Here is a 22,155-nt window from a genome sequence, read left to right as displayed (position 1 = left end):
GTGTTGGACTTCTGTCTTCCCTGGGCCAGACTGTCTGTGAATCTGGAATCTGCCCTCACTATCAGATTAGTTTTCCTTCTTACCCATGGACTAGCCAGCCCTGAACACCCTTGCCTTTGTCATGGTGTCCTGACACAGGCTGTTTCTTTCCCCCCCTTTTTTTTAATGCTTTATTGATTGGTTACTTTTAGAGAGAGAGGAAGGGAGGGAGAGAGAGAAAATTCGATTTGCTGTTCCACTTATTTATGCATTCCCTGGTTGATTCTTGGATGTGCCCTGACTGGGGATCAAACCCACAACCTTGGCGTATCAGGACGACACTCTAACCAACTGAGCTACCTTCCTCGTCTACCTCCATACCACCTTCCCCTGTTCTTCATCCCTGCCTTTCTCTGCCCTCTATTTCCTGCTGTTGCTGAGATCTGACTCAGAGGTGTGGTTCCTCTGAGGTACAGATTCACACAGAGGATGCTAGAATGCCAGCTCCAGCCTCCCCCAGCTTCTCCTTTCCTGGGCTGGTTCCTCATGGTGAGGGGACAGCTCTGGCCCGGTGTTCTGCACCAACATAAAGCAACCTACTCTACGACCCCAGAGGTGTCATGCTTTCATTTGTCCTCTGATGGGCTGGGTTGCTGGGCTCCCATCTCTGACCTTATCAGTTAAACTCTATACCCTGGGGCTGTTGGAGATCTGCCAGGGTTTTCCCCATAACCTCTCAGGTCCTGGTGTTCTGAGTGTAGGGTTGTGATGGTGCACTAGGCACTGAACTTCGTGGGGCACTGAGTTGGTCAGGGTTGTGTGCCCCACCCAGGGCCCTGTCCTTGGCAAGTGAGCATGCTACAGTGGTTTGGCAGCTTAGCTTTAGATGATACACACACAGCCACACAAGGGGCTAAAGGGTCACAGGTTCGATTCCCAGTCAAGGGCAGGTACCTGGGTTGCATGCAGGAGGCAACCAATAGATGTGTCTCTCTCGCATTGATGTTTCTCTCTCTCTCTCTCTTTCTCTCCCTCTCTATCTATCTCTCCCCCTCTCTCCCTCTCTCCCTCTCTTTCCCTCTCTCTCCCCCCCTCTCCCCTCCCATCCTCCCTCCCTCCGTTCCACTCTCCCTAAAAATCAACGGGGAAAGCAAATCCTCTGGTGAGGATTAAAAAAAAAAAAAAAAGCCCTGCCCAGCCGGTATGGCTCAGTGGTTGAGCGTAGGCCTGTGAATAAGGAGGTCACGGTTCCATTCCCGGTCAGGGCACATGCCCAGGTTGCAGGCTGGATCCCCAGTGTGGGGCGTGCAGGAGGCAGCCGATCAATGATTCTCTCTCATCATTGATGTTTCTATCTTTCCCTTCCTTTCTGAAAACAATAAAATATATTTTAAAAAGAGAAGGAAATCTTACCAAAAAGAAAGCCCTGCACCAATGTAGCTCAGTTGGTTGAGCATCATCCCATGAACCCAGAGGTCACCTGTTCAATTCCTGTTCAGAGCACATGCCCGGGTTGCAGGCTTCATCCCTGGTAGGGGGTGTGCAGGAGGCAGCCAATCTATGTTTCTCACATTGATGTTTCACTCCCTCTCTCTCTAAAAAATAAAAATAAAAATAAATCAGTAAAGACATATTTTTTTAAAAAGAATGCAGAGGGACATGGAATTTCGGGGAAGCTGGTGAGGTCTCTACCTATCTGTAGTTTTTATTCTGTCCCATCCACAGAAAGCCTTTCTCTACTAGATGATTGAGAAGAAGAAATTTGAATTTGACTTGCTAGGACCACAGGGATAAGTATTTGGTTGGAAGGATTGGAGTACATGGGGCCAGGCATCTCTGATCCCCTTCGAGGTTTAACATTCTGCTTTTGATTTCCAATTGCCTTTGGCCTTCTTCAGTCAATGATTGGCAAGTCCTGAGGAGGAAGGAGGTGACATGTGACAGGTTTGCCTGGATGGGGCGGGGACAGAAAGAAGGGATGGGTGGAAGTGATGCTAGGCCATCACTACTCTCCTTTCTCCTCCATCCGAGTTGGCCCCAGTCCTGTCCATCCTTCACAGCCTCTTCCCTGAAACCGCCCCTGAACCTTCCCGTGGGAGGGAGCTCTCCCTCGTGCCCTGGGTTTACAGAACACTTGGTAGGTCACTGATGCCCCTTTTGTGTTCTTCTGGACTGGAATTAATTATGGACAAGTCTTTTCTTCCCTTTGCGATAATAACTGAGTTCCATTTTGGTTTGGCGTCTCCCTTGCACACAGTAGGCCCTCAATGGATGGGTGCTGAGTCAATCTCTTGGGGGGGATTTGCATCCCCCTTCTTCCCTCATGTTCTGATCTGAGACTTAACATCTTTTAGTTCCTGAGTCAGGTGCCCCTGCTCCCTCCCACTTTCTTCTTGTTCAGAATGATAGTAATAGCATTGACTAACGTTAAGCTTTTCATGGACACTGTGCTAAGGGAATCAGGAACCACGATCCTCGTCACTTAGTAGATGAGGAAACTGGGGCTCAGAGAGGCTAGTTAACTTGCGTATGATCATGTAACTGGTAAGGGTTAGGCCCGGAACACAGGGCTGGCTCCATGGTGCCTTGCAGCACTGGACTGCTGGGCTGGGCTGGCGTGTGTGCCCTTCACCTGTTCTGCGGGAGCCAGGAAGGGAGAGTGGTGGGCCACGCAGCAGGGATCTTTCTTAGGCGCATTCCCTGAGAGGTACGACTGAGTGCTTCTAGGGTAGGTGGAGGGGCACAAAAAAGACCCAGTAGCTCATGATCAAGTCGAAAGATGAGACACGTACGGAGAGGGGTCACCTGTGTCCAAGGGGCCCACATCGGGGGTCTGTACAGTCACCTCAGTGTTGTGTTCTGCCTGCACCCCCTCATCCTTTTCCTCTCCACCCCATGATCTGAGCCACTCCCTGGCCCCTTGATGAGGGGTCAGTGTGCCCAGCGTGGCCAGTAGGCAGTGGAAGAGTATTCGACACAAAGAAGGAGCGCCTGCCTGCTCCTGCTCGCTCACGTGACTGCTCACTGCTCACTCGGAGCTGCTCCACACCTGGGAATGTCTTCCTTCTCCCCGCCCCCACAAAGCCTTCCCCCAACTCCACCCACACAGAGCTTTCTTCTCCCTGAAATCCTTTTGCCCCCATAGTCACAACCACTTGATTTAACACTTCTCACTGAAGGGGCTGGGATGCCATTGAGTTGCGGAATCTCAGAGCTGGAAGTGATTTCCCAGGTCCTCCAGTCCAGTCTTCATTAAGGCTCGAAACCCCTTCTGCGACAAGCCTCGGAGCGACGTGACTGCTCCCCTGCTTGAACGCTCTTGGGGTTGGGACTTGCAGCCTCGCGAGGCAGGCGGCTTCTGTGCAGCTGCTCTGGAGAAAATTCTTCCTTGTTTGGAGCCTCCTCTTGTCCTCCTGTCACTTCAGCCAGGGCTCTTGAGCCTCTGGGTCCACATAGAACAAGTTGCATCGCTAGTCCACAGGACAGCCCTTTAGTTATTTGTCAAGATCCCTCTTGCTCCCCTCCTGCCATGACTCCTCCTTTCCATTGTTACCTCTCCCGGTTCCTGCAGCTGTTGCTCTCAGGACATGCTTTTGAATCCACTCCAGTATGGGTTTTCTTCCCCCCCCCCCCCCCCTTTTTTTTTTAAAGAAAACCTAGAATTTGTCTTTGTCCCTCCCGAAGTCTGCTGCGCACAGCTGAACCAGACCCTCCACAATGGCCGGGTCCCCAGTGCCAAGCACTCCACACAGGCCTGTTAGCCGGATGGAAGGTTCCTGTAAGTGAGCTGCGGGGCATCCATGGCACACAGAGGAATTGTTGTGAGCTTGCAGCCAGACCTAAATCCCCGTCTTTTTCACTTTTTCCCCATCTTGTCCCTGTGCAGTTGCTTATTTTGGCCCGAAGCATAGGAAGAGATGCTGGGCAGGCCAGGGCTCGGAGCCAGCGGCCAGGTTCCCGAGGGAGACTTGGGTCTAGTGCTCGCCCTTTGTAGCAGTTCGGGGCCTTACTCCCACCCCTGACTCTGTCCTGTCCACTGAGGCGTTCCTGGGACAATTCCTATACATGTTAGCATTCCTGGGCCCCACTGATGGTGCCAGTGTCACCCTGTCATCTGGGTGCTGTTTGTGACATTTAAGAAAATGCCTCTCGCTCTTCCCAGATGGCTCTGGGGGGAGAGTGGTGATCCTTCCCTCCAGCAGGAGAGCCTCAGGCACCCTCTGCCCACTTTAGCCCCAGCGAGTGTGAGCAGCTTGTTCCATCATGCTTTCCCCTTAAGGCTTTTCCCCTGGTTGTTGACAGAGGCACTCCCAGGCCCTAGCTCATGTCCCAGCCTTGGGAGGGGAAAGAGCATTGTCATGCTTCATTACTGTGTGTTGGAGAGGTCTTCCCAACCACATTCTAAACTCCTTGGGGGGACTGAATTTCCCTTTTTGTACCCCAACCCCTCCTCCCCTGGGCTAGATACAAGGCAGGTGCTCGGTAGTTCTGGTTGATTGATTGATTCAACTGGATAGAGGATAATTACAGCAAAGACCTAAGGGGTCCAGACAAGGCCTCTCCCTTCTCCTGGCAAATACTAACTCGACCTCCATCTTCTTCCTTCAGGAGCCCCCCAAGATTGCCAAAGGCACGGCCAAGTCCAGCAGCTCGGGCAAGGATGGCGGAGGCGAGAGTGCTGAGGAGGTAATGAACGGGGGCGCAGCCCTAGTTATGCTGTACACACCAGCTCCAACTGCTGGCTGGCTGGCTGGTGGGGTGAGGGATCCCAGGGGCCAGAAGTACCTGGGCAGAAGGGGAGGAGGCTCCACAGCCTGGGAGGGACCTCAGGCAGGTTTTGCTTCGGCTGGTGTAGACCAAATAAGTTCTCCCGTTCTTTAGCCCCCCAGTGATTCCTGTGAAAGTTGTCTGAACAACTTTGAGTATTGAGTTCCTTTTTTCTTAGGGCAAAAAGCTAGGGGTACCAGGTCCTGGGGAGATGGGGAGAAGTATATGGTGCTAAGTGGTGAGTGGCTTCAGCATTTTTTTTTGGAGTTCCTGAGTTGGCCGGGCTGGGCCCATTGCCCTTGGTCCTGATCAGATGGGAGCTACTGAAGGACAGTTATGAGCAGAGGTCAGCGCAGCCCAGCAATCTAGGGTTGTAAAGCAATAAATGGCAAGTGGAGAGAGCACTGGAGGGTGGAGGGCCTTAAGGAAGTCCAGAGTGTGTCCATGAAGGTTTCCGAGTGTGCTCGGGGATGCTCAGGAGGGTGGATGATCCTGACATCATTGAGCAAATGCTCTTATTTCCCAGGAGCTGGTGAACCTTGATTTCTCTGCTTCCTGCTTCCTGTTCTAAACTGTTCAGAGGGATGGAGGAGAACAGAAAACAGGGGCAGGTCTTGTGTGTTTTTGGGAGAAGAGATCGATTAACAAGTGTTTGGGGTTAACTCTGGACTTAGATTTTTCCGGGTATTCTTGGTCCCTGTCACCTTTAAAGAGATCTACACACTTTTCACGCCTGTGACCATTGTTTTAGGCCTCGCTTGAGTAATTGGAAGAAGCAGGGGGGGTGTCCCCCACTTTGCAGACACGGAAGTTGAGGACCGCAGATAAATTCCTCCTTGTCTGCACTGACACAGTAATCTGATCAGGTCTCCAGAATAGTCCTTATCACTGGGTGTTGTAACTTCTCACATGTGTTTTCCCCACCAACTGCGGGCTCTGAGGGAAGGAGCTGGCTTCTTCCCGTACCGTGCGCTCCTGCACGTTCGCAGTAGATCCGTAAAGACTTCGGCGGAGCACTCCCTCCGGGCTCAGCCTACCCTGTAGGAATGATGACACCTGTGAAACCCACAGGGAAGGTTGTTGGGAACTGGCAACTGATAGTCAAAGCAGCAAGAGACTTAGAAGTAGGACGGAAAAGAATAGTTGGGGGGCTGCTCCCAGCTTTTGCCTATTACCTACTTGTTCAGTTATTAGGTTGATGTCATTTATCATCATCAAACCAGGATTATAGGAAATAAAAAGACTTTTTAAGAAGAACAAGGGGGGTGGGGAGGAACATAAATATAAATAATAAAATGGCAATAACTACATACCTATCAATAATCACTTTAAATATAAATGGACTAAGTTCTCCAAAAGACAAAGAGTAGCTGAATGGATAAGAAAACAAGATATATGTTCCAACCGGGCTATTTTTTTTCTTAATTAGAATAAAGAAATAAGCATCTTATTAACTGAGTCTATGATGTTGATTATAAAAGATTTACTATGTAAGAATATAAATGCCCAAAACATTTTTTTAAAATATTTTATTGATTTTTTACAGAGAGGAAGGGAGAGGGATAGAGAGTTAGAAACATCGATGAGAGAGAAACATCGACCAGCTGCCTCCTACACACCCCCTACTGGGGATGTGCACGCAACCAAGGTACATGCCCTTGACCGGAATCGAATCCGGGACCTTTCAGTCCGCAGGCCGACGCTCTATCCACTGAGCCAAACCGGTTAGGGCGCCCAAAACATTTATAGTATTTCATTTATTTTAAATAAAATCAAACTGATTAAGCCTGACTGGTGTGGCTCAGTGGTTGAGCATCGACCCATGAACCAGAAGGTCACAATTTGATTCCCAGTCAGGGCACATGCCTGGGTTGCGGGCCCAATCCCCAGTGGGGGGCAGCAGATCAATGATTCTCTCTCATCATTGATGTTACTATCTCTCTCTCCCTCTCCCTTCCTCCCTAAAATCAATAAAAATATTTTTTTTAAAAAAGTCAAACTGATTAAAATGAAAAAAAAGAAAAAGATTGATGTCATTTCCTGAAAGCAGCCTTTCTTGACCACCGCCTCACCGCCATCCCCACCTGCCCAGGACAAGGTCAGGGCTCCTGCCCTTTGCTCCTCTGGCACCCAGTGCCATCCACGGCAACACGTCATGAAAAATTCCACGTGAATCCATCGTTCAGGAGCTGGCTCCTTTGTTGGTGTGTGAGCTCTGCGAGGCCCTCGTTCAGTGTCGAGGGGCCTGGCACACAGGAGGCGCCAGCATTTGAATGCGTTAGTGAGTGCAAACTGAAGGAGCAAACAAACCAATTTCAAATTAGAGCTGGAAGGAACCTTAGAATCTGACGCTCTCCTTTCATAGGTGGGAAAACGAAGGCTCCAACAGATTCAGAAATATGCCAAGACCAGTTGCTAGGATTTCTGCACTGCCTTTCTGGACAAATCTGATAAAGGCAGGAGTAGGTCAGTATCAGCCCTCTGGGGAAGGTGTGTTCAGTTCACCTTTTGCGCTGCTTTGAGAAACGCTGCTCAGGGCTTACCTGTAGGCAGCTACAGGAAGTCTGCTACCTGCTTTCCTAGAAACCTGCCCAGGTGGCCCCACGCAGAGGGACAGTGGGAAAGCTGGTGGCCAGGCAGTGAGGCCCAGGTCATCAAAAGCTGTTTGGCAGTCTTTTCCTTGCCTTTCGTGTAGTCCAGAATTTAGGGCTCTTACAGCCAAATTTACCCTGTGCTAAGCATTTGCCAGTCTTTCCAATTGACCCTAATAATTATAGCAGCCAACATTGATTTTATTGAACAGTGACTTGTATATTAGTGTCCTGGGGCAGCCATCACAAATTACCACAACTGGGTGGATTATAATAACGGGTCTATCTTTTCACAGTTCTGGAGGTCAGAAGGCTGAAATCGAGGTGTCAGCAGGCCAGTCTCCCCTGAGGTTCTGGGGGAGTCTGTGCTGCGCCTCGTTACTAGTTTCTCGGGGCTTTCAACACTCCTGGGTGTTCCTTGGCTGGTATATGCATCACTCCAATCTCTACCCCCAGCTCCACATGGCCTTCTCCCCTGTGTGTGTGTAACTGTGTTTCTGTGTCCAGATTTCCCTCTTATAAGGACACCAGTCCTGTTGGATTTAGCACCCGTCCTAATCCAATATGACCTCATTTTTACTTGATTACATCTGCAAAGAGCCTATTTCCAAATAAGGTCACATTCACGGATGTTGGGTTGATGTGGATCTGGGGGACACCATTCTACTCACTACACTCTGTACCAAACACTGCGGAGTACCTGAGTACTTTGCATGCATTTAATTTTATACCCTTCTCATTTAATCTTCACGACACTCCCGTGAGGTCATTCCGTTATTGTTGTCCCCATTTTACAGATGAAACTGAGGCTTAACAGCGTTAACTAGCTTTTACTTGGCAGTAAAACAGCGAATTCAACCTAGGTCTGTGTGGCTTGGGAGCCAGTTCCCCTGTTTTTTTATTTTTATTTTTAGAGTGCGTGGAAGGGAGGGAGAGAAACATCTATTTGAGAGAGAGACATGGATTGGTTGCCTCCCACGTGCACCCCGACCAGGGCCAGGTATGCGCCCTTGACCAGGAATTGAGTCCAAGACCCTTTGGTGTGCAGGCTGATGCTCTAACCATTGAGCAACCAGCCAGGGCCAGCTCCCCTGTGTTCTTGATGGCATGATACACTGGCTCTCAGATTCTAGAAGACAGTATTGGAATGGAAAGGAGCCCTAAAAGGTTAGGTCAGACTTACTCTGACCTGCTGCTGCAGGCAGGGCGGGGTTCTTTCTTGGTCTGTCTTTGGGGAAGGCAGTTCAGTGCTGTGGACTTTGCTATGTCCTGAGTTCTGGGAGTGATGACAGGGGGAGGAAAAAATTATCCTGTTCTTCCCCACTTCAGCCTGACCTCCCTGTATCCAGAGTTGTTACCCTAAAAATATTTTGGTCTTATCAGTCCTCTACTTAAAAGCCTCTGTTGGAGCCCTGGCCGGGTGGCTCAGTTGGTTGGAGCATCGTTCTGTACACCAAAAAGGTGAGGATTCCGTTCCCAGTTAGGTTTCCGGTTTGATCCCTGGTCAGGGTGCATGCAGGAGCCAGGCGATCGATGTTTCTCTCTCACATTGCTGTTTCTCTTCATCCCCCTACAAATCAATAAACATATCCTTGGGCGAGGATAAAAAAAAAAAAACCTCTGTCTGCACCTCCTTGTTCTCAAATTCACATTGTCAGCCCTGCTGAGCTGGCTGCACCCCATTCTTTTAGCTCCCATCCTGGTTTCTTGTCACGATGAGCCCTTCTATGACTCAGAGCCCTTATTGATGTGATTCCATAGCGTAGACCTGGGCTGCTTTATCTCTCTCCTTTCTTCCTTTGCTTAAACTCATGTTTATCCTTTTAGAGCCAAATTAAAAGTCACCTCTTCAGGGCCGTTTTCCCTAATCCTTTAGGCAGAGTTTGTAGCTCAGCCCTCTGGGTTCCCACATCCTTTGTTGCTTTCTCTGCTTTTGCATTTCCCTTGTACCAATAGCTGCTCTCTGTCCGTCTCACTCACTGGACTGTGAGCTCTTTGAGGGCAAGGGCCATGTCTTACTCACCTTTTAATCTCTAATGATGTTTATTGAATAAATGAAGGAAGGAAAGAATTAACCACAGCTAAACAGAGCTCTAGATGTCAGGATAGGAGAGAAAGCTTCTGTGATTTTCAGGGTTTTAAACGAAAAGGATCTTCATTTGGCTAGTAGTTCATTATATGAAAGCTATAACATTAGTTTTTGCATTTTTCACTGTTGATGTTTCATCGTTCTGTTAACAGTACTTTCTATAATGTTAAATATTTCCATCTCCTACTTTATTTATGTGTGAGTACGTGGGTTGAATTGTTAATGGTGGCTGTGTTAGGATCCGGTTGGACCTGCATTGGATCAGAACGAGCAAGTACAGTTGCAGTATATACCGTGTGTGCGAGAGGGGTGTGTAAATCAGAGCGCCGCTCGATGGCCGGAGGCCTGAGCCTCGGGAAGCTTCCTGGAGCTTGGATCCTGTTGAGAGTTTAGGTGGGAGGAGAAGGTACTTCGGGCAGAGGAGATGGCCACTACAGAGTCTCTGCTGTGGGACAGGCAGGACAGAGGAGGGGTGGAAGGCAGGTTGGCCACGTGGGCTGTGGTCAGCGCCCAGGGATGCCCTGAGAGCTGCAGAAGGTTCTCCAGGGGCTCACCTGCCTCCCCCTTCCAGCCCAGGTCGGTGGAGAAGTCAGAAGCTGGAGCTCTTAGGAGAGAGTGTTGAACGTGAAGTGCGTCGCTGGCATATCCCCATCCCTCCCTCTGGCAAGCACGTTTCCTCGCGAAGGGCGCACAGACCAGGAGACGCCTCATCCAGGCTTGGCAGCCAGGGCTCTGCGGGCTGGGCCAGCTGTCTCTCAGATGCTGCTTATGTCTGAGGCCTGGGAGCCGGTGGCCTTATAAAACCGGGATTGTTTTTAAACTTTGGTTTTTCGCCATGCAACCCTCTCTTCCCTTGACACCTACATGGAGAAGAGTTGGGAAAACACTGATCTACTAGTCCCACCCTCCTCCTCACGCAGAGAAAATTGAGGCCTGCTTTTCCCTTTCTGGGAGGAATGCCTCCTTTCTCTGGATGTCCCCTTGGTAGGAGGTTCGTGGAGGGGCAGGGTGTCTGCGTCTTCTCTCGGAGGATGGAGAGAGACCTGCTTTTCCTGAGTTTGGGTTCCTAGCTGCCACAAAGGCCCTCTCCCTAGTGTCACCAACGTTTCTCCCTCCCGCTCTGCTTCTGCCACCATCCAGGGCTCTGTTCTCCAGTCGGGACAGGAAAACCCTGTGGGGAGGGGCCTGGGTTTGGCCCCCAGTCAATCAGCCAACCAAACATTTGCTAACTGCATGTTAGTTGCCCGTGCTGAGGGGACCCAGAGTGGTGCCAAGTGGGGTCCAGGCTTTCGAGGGACTTGCTGTCCAGTCGGGGAATGACACTTGAACAGACTAAGTAAGAGGTGTCACTAGGGATGGTCACAGGTCCAGTTGGGGAAAGGGCATGAATACCCAAGGCCTGGAATGTGAGAAAGCTTTTTGGAAAAAGGTGGGACTTAGGCTGGGTCTTGAAAGATGCAATGCCCCATTTTAAAACAAGGAGGATGGTAGACTCTGAGGAACATTTGAAGTGTGCTAATTTCAGGAATTTCCAGGCCGCATTCCTAAAATCCACGGGATGGGAAATAATAATTTCTATTGCCCTGGCCTAGTAGCTCAATTGGTTAGAGCGTTGTCCCCAAGGTTGCTGGTTCGATCTCCACAATTGACATTTCTCTTCTTCCCTGTATCTTTTTTTCTTCCTCTCCCTCTTTCCCTTCTTCCCTCCCTCTCTCTCTAAAATCAAGAAATAAGATTTTTAAAAATAGGTACTATTATCATCCCCATTTTACAGATGAGGAAACTGAGGCACCAAGAGACTGTATGACTTTCAGCTAATTAATGGCAGAGTCAGGAGTCAAACCCAGGCAGTCGGGCCCAAGTCTGTTGGTCATGGCAGGAGAGGTGTGTGATGGCTGCTTTTGCCCCACCTCCTTACGACCCCCTCGTCCAATTGGTGTCTGGGGCTGTCATTTCAGGCAAAGGAGAGGGCCATAAGGGCAAAGCCACACTGGACCCAAGGGCTACCCTGAGCTGGACCCTGTCCCCTTTGTTCTCTGATCCCACAGAGGTCACAAGCTCGACATAACTGTTTCCATAAAAAATTCAGAGCCTACGCCCTGGCCGGGTAGCTCAGTGGGTTAGAGCGTTGCCCCAACATGCCAAGGTTGTGGGTTCGATTCCCTAATCAGGGTGCATACAAGAATCAATCATTGGATGATGCATAAATAAGTGGAACAACAAATCAATGTTTCTTTCTCTCAAAATCAGTAAATAATTTTTTTTTTCAAATTCAGAGCTTACAGAGCATAACATTTCTGTCTTCCTCCCTTCCCCCTACCCCAGATGCTTTCAGATTTTCCCATTTTTATTGTATGAAGGAAGAGTTTGTGGAGGAGGCTGGAGAGGAAGTGGGGATGGCAGGTATGAGGACAAGAGGACAACTTCCCAGTGGTTGGGGTACCCAGCTAGACATGGCCTCACCCCTCTGGTGCTACTGTAATTTCTGGTTGGTCAGCCTCTCTCCTCTCCCAACAGGGGGGACCCGGACAGTACCTGTGGGTGGACAGCCCTGCAAATGTCTGTGTAGGCTGAAAATGGGCTTCGTGTTCACTTCGGCAGCACATATACTAAAATCAGAATGATACAGAGAAGATTAGCCTGACCCCTGCGCAAGGATGACACCTAAATTCGTGAAGCGTTCCATATTTAAAAAAAAAAATGCCTGGCCAGTGTTGCTCAGTGTTTAAGCATCAACCCATGAACCAGGAGGTCATGGTTCAATTCCCAGTCAGGGCACATGCCCAGGTTGTGGGCTCGATCCCCATTAGGGAGCATGCAGGAGGTAGCCAATCAATGATTCTCTCTTATCATTGATGTTTCTGTCTCTCTCTCCCTCTTTCTTCCTCTCTGAAATCAGTAAAAACATGTTTGTTTTATTTTATTTTATTTTTTTAAAATATATTTTATTGATTTTTCACAGAGAGGAAGGGAGAGAGACAGAGAGTTAGAAACATCGATGAGAGAGAAACATCGATCAGCTGCCTCCTGCACATCTCCCACCGGGGATGTGCCCGCAACCCAGGTACATGCCCTTGACCGGAATCGAACCCGGGACCTTTCAGTCCGCAGGCCGACGCTCTATCCACTGAGCCAAACCGGTTTCGGCAAAACATGTTTGTTTTAAAAAAAGAAAATGGGCTTACTGGCTGCTGTGGCTCAGTGGTTGAGCGTCAACTTATAAACCAGGAGGTCACAGTTCAATTCCCAGTCAGGGCACATGCCCAGGTTACAGGCTGGATCCCCAGTATGGGGCGTGCAGGAGGCAGCCGATCAGTGATTCTCTCTGATCATGGATGTTTTTGTCTCTCTCTCCCTCTCCCTTTCTCTCTGAAATCAATAAAAATTTATTTGAAAAAGAAAATGGGCTTTGTGAGGCTCTGACACCCTTGTCTGGGAGGAGGTAAGGAGATGGTTTTTAAAAGTAGCTGTCTTTACAAAATACAGAAAAAAAGTCACCTATCACTCTGCTCCCACAGGAGATGGGCATGGCCACAGTGGTGGGCTTACTCCTGTCCTATCCCCCTAACCTGGGCTTAGTTCCTCGTGTGGCATTGTGGGGGAGCTCATGTATGTACAGTTTTGTAAAACCCTTATTTTGCTTAGCATAGCAAGCAGTTTTCTGTAATCACATAGTTTTAGGTTTTTTGTTTTATCTTAAGTTTTTATCGCTGTGATCACATGAACATGTACATTGTTCAGAAAATCAGATAGTACCTGGGCTGCAATGCCAGGGCAGCCCTCCCAGGCTCCTCCTCTCCTTCAACTCCTAACTTTCCGTGGAGGGTGACTTCTGTGTTTCCAAATAAGATTCTGTTACTGCTTTTTTTTAATTTTTGAGATTTTGATATTATCTATTGACTGTACTGTGGAAAATTAAACCTCAGTGTCTTATACCTCTGCACAGACATCTCCCCTCTTCTCAAACTACTCATCACCAATTTTGGGTAAATAACTGTGATTGAGTAAATATTTTTTACAGCTGAACCATGTATGATTACATTTAGTACATAGTTTTGTAAACATGATTTTAACTCCATGACATCCCACTTATTTATTTATTTGCTATTATAAATAAGGCTGTAAAAAGTATAAAAATGCCAAAGCCTCTTTTTTAAATTGAATTTTTTTTGTGTTTTTAGAGAGAGAAGGAAGGGCGAGGGAGAGAGAGAGAGAAGCATCAGTGTGAGAGAGATAAACATCAATTGGCTGCCTTCTGCACGCCTTCCACCGGGGATCAAGCTCACAACCTGGGCATATGTCCTGACTGGGAATCGAACGGCAACCTTTTGGTACATGGGATGTGCCCAACCAACTGAGCTGCAACCGCCAGGGCCAAAGCCTTTATTTATTTATTTATTTATTTTATTTATTTATTTTTTTAAATATATTTTATTGATTTTTTACAGAGAGGAAGGGAGAGGGATAGAGAGCCAGAAACATCAATGAGAGAGAAACATTGATCAGCTGCCTCCTGCACGCCCCCCACTGAGGATGTTCCCGCAACCAAGGTACATGCCCTTGACCGGAATCGAACCCGGGACCCTTGAGTCCGCAGGCCGACGCTCTATCCACTGAGCCAAACCGGTTCTGGCCAAAGCCTTTTTTTATAGTTAGGATTTTTCTTAAGCTATATTTCTAGTACTTAAACTGAGACATGGGAATGAATTTCTTTTAACTTTTAATGGAAGAATGTAACACATTCAGTAAAGTCATACAGTACAGTAATCTTAGGTGTCTGCTCATTTAATTTTTACAGGTATATATGCTATGAACTATCTCCCAGACATAGTCAAGATATAAATGTTTCACCCTAGCCAGTTTGGCTTAGTGGATAGAGCGTCGACCTGTGCACTGAAGGGTCACAAGTTCGATTCCAGTGAGGAGTGCATGCCTGGGTTGCGGGCTCAGTCACCAGTGGGGGGCAGGCAGGTGGCAGCCAATCAATGATTCTCATCATTGATGCTTTTATCTCTCTCTCTCTCTCTCTCTCTCTCTCTCTCTCACATATCTATAATAATAAAAGCATAATATGCTAATTAGACCAGATAGCTGGACGACCTTCCTGACGAAGCCGGGGCTGCGAGGGCCGAGCCCCTTGCACGAATTTTGTGCATTGGGCCTCTAGCGTGTGTGTGTGTGTATTTTTTTTAAAGATAAAAAGTGTTTCCATTACTCAGAAGGTTCCTCCTGCCCTCTCTCAGTCAGTACTCACACACCACCCCTCACCACCTCCAGCGAGGCCCTGGAAAGATAGCTTCTTTTCTGACTTCTGTTGCTGTCGATCCATGACTTGGCTTAGCCTGTTCACCCTCACCCCACCCGTGAACTGGAGTGAGCATGTTGAAGGCTCTATGCTTTGGGAGACTTCCCTTTGTGATCATGCCCAGGGGTAACCGTGGGCGTCTCTGACCCTGGCCTTAGCTCCTTCAGGGCAGGGCACATACACGGGCTGGGATGGAGGGTGGCCCGGGCCTGGGGGCAGAGTTACCGGCCACATTAGTACGCAGACTGCGCACTCAGATTCCCCTTGGGAAGACGTCTGGGGAGCCTGGGGAAGGGACTTCAACAATTCACTTGTGTGACCAGGCCCAGCCGCAGCCGCAGCCGCCACCCCAGCCGCAGCCCCAGTCTCAGCCACCGGCATCCAACAAGCGTCCCAGCAACAGCACGCCACCCCCCACGCAGCTCAGCAAAATCAAGTACTCAGGGGGCCCCCAGATTGTCAAGAAGGAGCGACGGCAAAGCTCCTCCCGCTTCAATCTCAGCAAGAACCGGGAGCTGCAGAAGCTTCCTGCCCTGAAAGGTACTTGGAGAAGGTCACCGGGGGCTGGTGCACCAGGCTTGGGGGCACTGGGTGGTTTTGGTTACTTGGGGGGGAGGGGAGTTCCATTGGGGAGCGGGTGCCAGGGGAGCGGGACAGGGTCGGGGAAGCCCTGTGAGGCCAGTAGGGCACAGCAGGGAAGGGCGGGGAGGGAACCTGACTGCTGGCCCCCCCTAGATTCGCCAACCCAGGAGCGGGAGGAGCTGTTTATCCAGAAGCTACGCCAGTGCTGTGTCCTCTTCGACTTTGTGTCAGACCCGCTCAGCGACCTCAAGTTCAAGGAGGTGAAGCGGGCAGGACTCAACGAAATGGTGGAGTACATCACCCATAGCCGCGACGTCGTCACCGAGGCCATTTACCCAGAGGCTGTCACCATGGTGGGCGCAGGAACGGGAACGCGGGCAGGGTGGGCGCCCTGGAGAAGCCCAGACAGAGCTCTCACCGGGGCTCTACCCCTCAGTTTTCAGTGAACCTCTTCCGGACACTGCCACCCTCATCCAATCCCACCGGGGCCGAGTTTGACCCAGAGGAAGACGAGCCCACCCTGGAAGCCGCCTGGCCACATCTCCAGGTACCAGGGCCAGGGGCACTCAGACCTGTGTCAGGGTTCTCCCAGTCCCTGGGGAATACCCCCTGAAGGGATGCTCCTTTCCCTCCACAGCTGGTGTACGAGTTTTTCCTACGTTTCCTTGAGTCTCCTGACTTCCAGCCAAACATAGCCAAGAAGTACATTGACCAGAAGTTTGTCCTTGCTGTGAGTCCCTGAGTTCCTGTCCTTCCCCTCTTTCCAGTGCATGGACTCTGGCCCCACATCCCTTACTCCGGTCCCAGTTCTTTCTCCCTCTAAGAATATCTTGGGTTTCAGCTGTGTCTGTACAGGACACTATGAGGGTTAAACTGACCTACTCTGCCTGCAAGAAGCTTCCAGCATAATGGAAAGAAACAGAAGAAGCAACAAAGTTACCCACCACGTTCAGTATGCCGCATGCATACTCAGATGTCCCCTTGGGAAGAGCAGAGAAATCCAGTTACTCTTTCCAGGGCCTTGTCCCAGGGCCCTCTCCAGAGAACCTTTGAGCTTCTCCCAGCCAGGACCCTATGTCACCCAGCCCTGCCTTCCTCAGCTCCGGCCTCACTTGCCACCTTTCTTCCTGCCCGCTCCCAGCTCCTCGACCTGTTTGACAGTGAGGATCCTCGAGAGCGGGACTTCCTCAAGACCATCTTGCATCGAATCTATGGCAAGTTTTTGGGGCTCCGGGCTTATATCCGTAGGCAGATCAACCACATCTTCTACAGGTGAGGCCAGGAGCCAGGCTCAGCAGCAAAGCAAGCACCGCTAAGGTGGGGGGAGAAGGGAGGTAGGGGGGACTTCAGAGGGGCCTCAGGTTGTCAGGAGACCCTTTTTCTTCCCTCAGGTTCATCTATGAGACGGAGCATCACAACGGGATTGCCGAGCTCCTGGAGATCCTGGGCAGGTGAGAGGTGGGGTGGTCACACATGGTGAAAAAAGCTGGGAGGGTTGGTTCACTGAGCTTGGACCAGGCCCTTCGGCCCTAACAAACCTCCCTTAACTCCTAGCATCATCAACGGCTTTGCCTTGCCCCTTAAGGAAGAGCACAAGATGTTCCTTATCCGTGTCCTGCTTCCCCTTCACAAGGTCAAGTCCCTGAGTGTCTACCACCCTCAGGTAAGCCGCCTTCCTCTTGATGATCCCTGATTGGGCCTGGCAGCAGAGAAGACAGGGCGGGGAGATGTTCCAGCCGGGTGGGGAGGCAGAGGGAGTGGGTGGGATAATTCCCGTCTATGCCGCCTCTTCCATTGGGGGTCTTGCTCCTGTCTCTGATCTCCGTGAGACCTGGGCCCTGCGCCTCACCTCCTTTCTGCCTCAACCTTTTGCAGCTGGCATACTGTGTGGTGCAGTTCCTGGAGAAGGAGAGCAGCCTCACTGAGCCGGTAATTCCCTCTCTAAGCCCCAGCGCCCGCCTGTCTGTCAGCAGCACGTCTGTCTCTGTGGGGCAGTGCCGTAGCAGGTGCTCAGGAGGGATGGAGCCCAACAGGCGACATGGCTTCCTCTCTGAAGGAGAAAACCCATGTACACCTAGGAAGCAGATCCAAGTCAGAGAAACATGAGCCGTTAGCTGAGGCCACCCAAGCTACGCCCACTGCGGGGGGCGGGGAGGAGCGGGCAGGAAGACTTCCTGGAGAACCAGGCAGGTGTTGAGTGAGAATTTTATCCTCCTCGTCTCACAGGTGATTGTGGGGCTTCTCAAGTTCTGGCCGAAGACCCACAGCCCCAAGGAGGTGATGTTCCTGAACGAGCTGGAGGAGATTCTGGATGTCATCGAACCTTCAGAGTTCAGCAAAGTCATGGACCCACTCTTCCGCCAGCTTGCCAAGTGTGTCTCCAGCCCCCATTTCCAGGTGAGATCCAGCCCACCTCCCAGGAACTGAGGGGGTCTTGAGCAAAGCAAGCTGTGTCCTCACGGAGTCCCGCCTGTCCCCACCAGGTGGCAGAGCGAGCTCTCTATTACTGGAACAACGAGTACATCATGAGCCTCATCAGTGACAACGCTGCCCGGGTCCTCCCCATCATGTTCCCTGCACTCTACAGGAACTCCAAGAGCCACTGGAACAAGTAGGGGCTGCGGTGGGCTGTGGTTTTGGAGCCTGTTAGGGTCTGGAAGACCTACAGAGTCTCATCTGGTCACTTTGCAAGTAGGGGTGGTGCCCACTGTAGGCTGAGAGGACCTTGAAGAATGGGGAGAAAAGATACCTACGTGAGAGATCTCTGAGACCAAACAGCAGAGCAGTGGCCTGTAGTACATCTCTTCTTGCAGTCAGACATTTTGCCGCTTTGGTCACTTAATTCCACGCTGTGGGAAGTTGATGTGGCCTTAGGACGTGTTGAATCCCAGTGTTGTAAAGGCTTTCCTGCTAAGAGCAAGCATGCTGTGGGGCAGATGCAGGTCATGCTGCTGGGAGGCCATTCGTGTGGGCCAGGCAAGGGGGGAGGAGGAGGGTCTTGGAGCATGGGGTGGCAGGAAGGATGGACAGGCAGACCAGTATCTGTGAAAACCCTGCAATGCCGATCTCAGGTCACATGATTTGACCGGAGAGAGGAGCTTACACTGTAGCGGTTTGTGAAATGGGAGTAGTAAATGAGAAAGCTCTTAGCAGACACCTAGGAGAGAGCAGGTTGGGCCTGGCACTAGGGCAGGCTGTGGCCTCTTACACCTCGTCTTTCTTGCGGTGGCAGGACAATCCATGGACTGATCTACAATGCCCTGAAGCTGTTTATGGAGATGAATCAGAAGCTGTTTGATGACTGCACACAACAATACAAGGCGGAGAAGCAGAAGTGAGTGTCTCCTCTCAGAGCCTCTGATTGTCCACCACCAGCCCCCTTTGCTTCTCTCTCAAACTCAACCCCCATCCTGTCTGCTCCCTCAGGGGCCGGTTCCGAATGAAGGAAAGAGAAGAGATGTGGCAAAAGATCGAGGAGCTGGCCCGACTTAATCCCCAGGTGAGGTTTTCCTGCCACTGTCTTGAACTGAGGGGCCCCTGTTAGGCTGGGGGAGGGTCTGTTTGAGGAGGAATAGCGGCAAACAGGTTCAGAGTCTGAAGGGGCTCCCCCACTTGTCCGTGCCTCCGTTCCTCTCAGTATCCCATGTTCCGAGCTCCACCACCGCTGCCCCCTGTGTACTCGATGGAGACGGAGACCCCCACGGCAGAGGACATCCAGCTTCTGAAGAGGACCGTGGAGACGGAGGCCGTGCAGGTGGCCGGGCACAGGGGGAGGCGGAGCAGCAATAGACAGCTCTGCAGGGGGAGGAGACAGGAGCAGCAGAGCCCAGGAATGAGGGGAAGCCACAGAATACACTGGGAATTGGTCACCATTCCTCCCCTTCTCCCTGTCCACTCACAGATGCTAAAGGATATCAAGAAAGAAAAAGTGCTGCTTCGGAGGAAGTCAGAGCTGCCCCAGGACGTGTACACCATGAAGGCGCTAGAGGCTCACAAGCGGGCGGAAGAGTTCTTAACTGCCAGCCAGGAGGCTCTCTGACGCCCCGAGTTTCCTCCACGGGGCCACAGCCCACTCAGCCCTGGGACGCTGCCCTAGCCCTCCACCCTTTGCTCCCCACTGGCTGACATGGGGCAAGGCAGTGCCTCTTTAGCTATTCTAGGGAGGGTGATGCAGCACTTGAAGCAGGGATGCCCACAGAGTGGTCCCTCTTCTCCCCAAAATGTGTTGGTGCCTCCTGGTGGCCAGTACAGACAGGCTGAGCACTAAGATGCTTAGTGTTCAGACAACTGGGGACGCCTGTACCCTCCTGCTCCTAACCCCACAGCTGCCTGAGGCTGCTCTGAGAAATACAAAGGAACACATAGGCTCCTCTCCCTTCCCTTCATCTTCATTTGAACGCCAGGGGTCTCCTCCTCTCCCTCCCCTGCAGAGGCACACGGGGAGCAGCAGGAGGTTATTCTCACCAAAGTTATGCCAAGCCCCACTGGCCCCTGAAGTCAATAGCTGGAGGGGCGCCAACCCCCAGCAGCACAAAGAGGCCCCCAGCCCCAGCAGTGTGCAGGCTGAGGGGGCCGTATTATTTCCTCTTACCCCTTGCCCGACCAAGACCATGTGGGAGGTCAAAAAGAGAACCACATAAGCTATGGACATCAGGTAATGAATAAAGGGCCCAGATGGATCAAGAGAAAGGGATGAACAGACACCCTACCTGCGCCCCCTCCTTGGTGAGCAGCAGCCCTGGGATCACAAACATGGAAGGGACCACCTGGGGCTGACTGCTTTCCTGTGCTGTTGGTTCCCAAAGCCAAGAGGAAGGAGACAGGGAGCAGTGTCTAAGCATGGCTCCCTCCAACATCTATTTATTTTCCTTGTTTGTGCTAATGCTGGGCAGGCCCTCGCTTGTCCCTTTCAGGCACCATGGAGAGGCAAGAGGCTTAGGAGAGCCAGACCCGGGTCCCAGGGGCACAGGCAGTGCAGCTTTGGGCTGTGTACATAGGGTGCTTTATTCTCCAGAGTGATACATGCTATGGTGGGTTGGGCTTGGGCCGATGTCCCCATATGTACAGACTGAATAAAGTGGGTCTCTGAGAAGTTTGATTTGCCTTGATGTGGAAGGGAGATGGGCGTTACGACCAGGGATGTGTTCAGTCCTGTGCTGGTTCCAGTGGAATGCAGGGAGATAAGGCAGCTCTCAAGGTGGTCACTTCCAGGCAGGGGATGCCTGCCGGGCTTGGAGAGCCTTCTGTACCACGTCTTCCCACTGGGCATCTGATATCTCCCGAGCCCAGGCAGGAACCCCTGGTGCAGGCAAGCTTACTCCAGCCATTGTCCTTTTCACCAGCTCTACATGATCTGAAATCACAGGCAGAGACCAATTAGAGGATAGAAAAGATGGGACCAGCTTCCCTGCCCATTCCTTGAGTTAACCCAGAACCATTGGGTTAGTAAAGTCACCAAATCTGTCTGTTATTTCTAGGCAAGCCTGCCCATTCCCCAAGTCTAGCAGAATAGCATTTCACCTGGATTCTTTAAAAAAAAATTTTTTTTATTGATTTCAGAGAGGAAGGGAGAGATAGAAACATCAATGATGAGAGAGAATCATTGATCGGCTGCCTCCTGCATGCCCCCTACTGGGGATCGAGCCCACAACCTGAGCATATGCCCTTGACCACAATCGAACCCGGGACCCTTCAGTCCGCAGGCTGATGCTCTAGCCACTGAGCCAAACCAGCTAGAGCTCACCTGGATTCTGACGTCGGCAAAATATTAGATTACAAACTGTCATTTTAGGAACAGGGTATTGCTCTGTGACCTCTCTATTGGCTCTGGCCAGTTCCTTTCCTCCTAATGAAAAGAATGATCTCTTTTACCTGGGTCCATGGGAATAGAGCTGCGGCTGCTCAAGGCTGTAGCTCCCTCCTCATCTTCATCCTCGCTCTCTAATGGTGGGTCTGGCAAATGAAGCCCCAGGGCCTGAACAGCCAGAGAAGACAGTTCAGGGCCAGCCCTTCAGGGATCCCACCTTCACCTCCTCGGGAACAAGGCCTCCTCCAGCATACCTGGATCCGATCCTGGATGTCCGCCACTACGTCCTCTCCATCCCCCACCGGCGCCAGCTCCACCTCCTCGGGCTCAGGGTCTTGGTTCAGGGGCTGGTAGGAGTAGCCCGCTGGGCCTGCCCCGGGTTCCTCCTGCTCTTCCTCAGGCTCCTCACTGCTCCAATCCCCAGTGCCTTCCGTGGGGCCCTGGTGCGGCCCTAGTTCCTCGGTCTGATTGGGGAAGATACGCTCTGGGCCCATGTTGTCTGCCCCGAGAACTACTGCTGCCATCCGGGCACGGGCTGCAAGAACAGGGGGGCACGAGAGGGATCTGATTAAATTAGCTGTGCACTCCGCCTCCCATCCAGCTCCTTGTGGTCTCCTTCTGTGTCCACAAAACATCGAAACGCCCAACCTTCTGCGCCCCAACCCACCTTGGCATCTCCTGGGCCCTTCGCCTTTTAAGTCGGGCTCTTATCTCGAGCCGAGGCCCACCCGCCTTGCTCGGCCATTTCTTAAATATTTAACAGCAGAACCAGAGGCTGCTAAACCATCTCTCAAAACACACCCCTTCCAGAACCCCGCCTTCCCGCCCCCTCCTGACTTGGGAACTTCGGGTGGGCAAACAAGCTCCTAAAGACAAGGCGTACCCGTTCCCTTCTCCCCTCTCAATGGGGTTCCCCTCTGTACCACCTGACAAACGCCCTTCAGGCCCCAGGGGCTCCCCTCAAATGGTCCCAGCTGCGGCGTTCCCACCCCCTGCCCACCCCCACCCCACCGATGGTCGGCGCCGGCGTCTCCGC

The 22,155-nt window shown here is 51.4% G+C and overlaps 2 protein-coding genes across 6 annotated transcripts in view; one reads left to right on the top strand and one right to left on the bottom strand.

Moving 5' to 3' along the window:
* The first annotated feature begins 3,764 nt into the window (after positions 1-3,764).
* Positions 3,765-20,405, top strand: PPP2R5D (protein phosphatase 2, regulatory subunit B', delta). 2 transcript variants are annotated; one of them, XM_014535403.1, is made up of 16 exons: positions 3,765-3,797; positions 4,588-4,665; positions 15,055-15,271; positions 15,467-15,666; positions 15,750-15,860; positions 15,951-16,043; positions 16,455-16,585; positions 16,705-16,764; positions 16,868-16,976; positions 17,189-17,242; positions 17,540-17,710; positions 17,797-17,924; positions 18,546-18,647; positions 18,740-18,812; positions 18,951-19,067; positions 19,215-20,405. In XM_014535403.1, exons 1-16 carry the CDS (start codon positions 3,780-3,782, stop codon positions 19,350-19,352), a joined length of 1,800 nt encoding a protein of 599 aa, XP_014390889.1. In that variant the 5' UTR covers positions 3,765-3,779; the 3' UTR covers positions 19,353-20,405. The 2 variants fall into 2 exon arrangements, with proteins under 2 accessions (XP_014390889.1, XP_014390890.1); XM_014535404.1 differs by lacking the exons at positions 3,765-3,797; positions 18,951-19,067.
* The window catches only part of MEA1 (male-enhanced antigen 1), a 2,037-nt gene continuing 180 nt past the window's right edge, over positions 20,299-22,155 (bottom strand). The window contains exons 1-4 of one of the 4 annotated variants that reach the window (XM_014535405.1): positions 22,131-22,149; positions 21,374-21,654; positions 21,185-21,287; positions 20,299-20,666 (exon numbers count right to left, since the gene is read on the bottom strand). In XM_014535405.1, coding sequence (XP_014390891.1) covers positions 20,515-20,666; positions 21,185-21,287; positions 21,374-21,643 — 525 coding nt within the window. In that variant the 5' untranslated portion in view covers positions 21,644-21,654; positions 22,131-22,149 and the 3' untranslated portion in view covers positions 20,299-20,514. Of the gene's footprint in view, positions 20,667-21,184; positions 21,288-21,373; positions 21,655-21,786; positions 21,907-22,045; positions 22,100-22,130; positions 22,150-22,155 lie in introns of those variants that run through there. The other 3 variants (XM_005861012.2, XM_005861010.2, XM_005861011.2) reach the window with 3 other exon arrangements.

This window comes from Myotis brandtii, unplaced genomic scaffold (assembly GCF_000412655.1).
Source record: "Myotis brandtii unplaced genomic scaffold, ASM41265v1 scaffold143, whole genome shotgun sequence".
NCBI lineage: Eukaryota > Metazoa > Chordata > Mammalia > Chiroptera > Vespertilionidae > Myotis > Myotis brandtii.
The sequence above is the reverse complement of the archived record's forward strand: the minus strand, read 5'-3'. Positions and strand labels throughout refer to the sequence as shown.

Excerpts from the sequence above, each read along its gene's own strand:
- PPP2R5D (XM_014535403.1), top strand. Across the intron at positions 15,272-15,466 it reads GAAGCTTCCTGCCCTGAAAG|ATTCGCCAACCCAGGAGCGG; the intron begins GTACTTGGAGAA and ends GGCCCCCCCTAG. Across the intron at positions 18,648-18,739 it reads TACAAGGCGGAGAAGCAGAA|GGGCCGGTTCCGAATGAAGG; the intron begins GTGAGTGTCTCC and ends CTGCTCCCTCAG.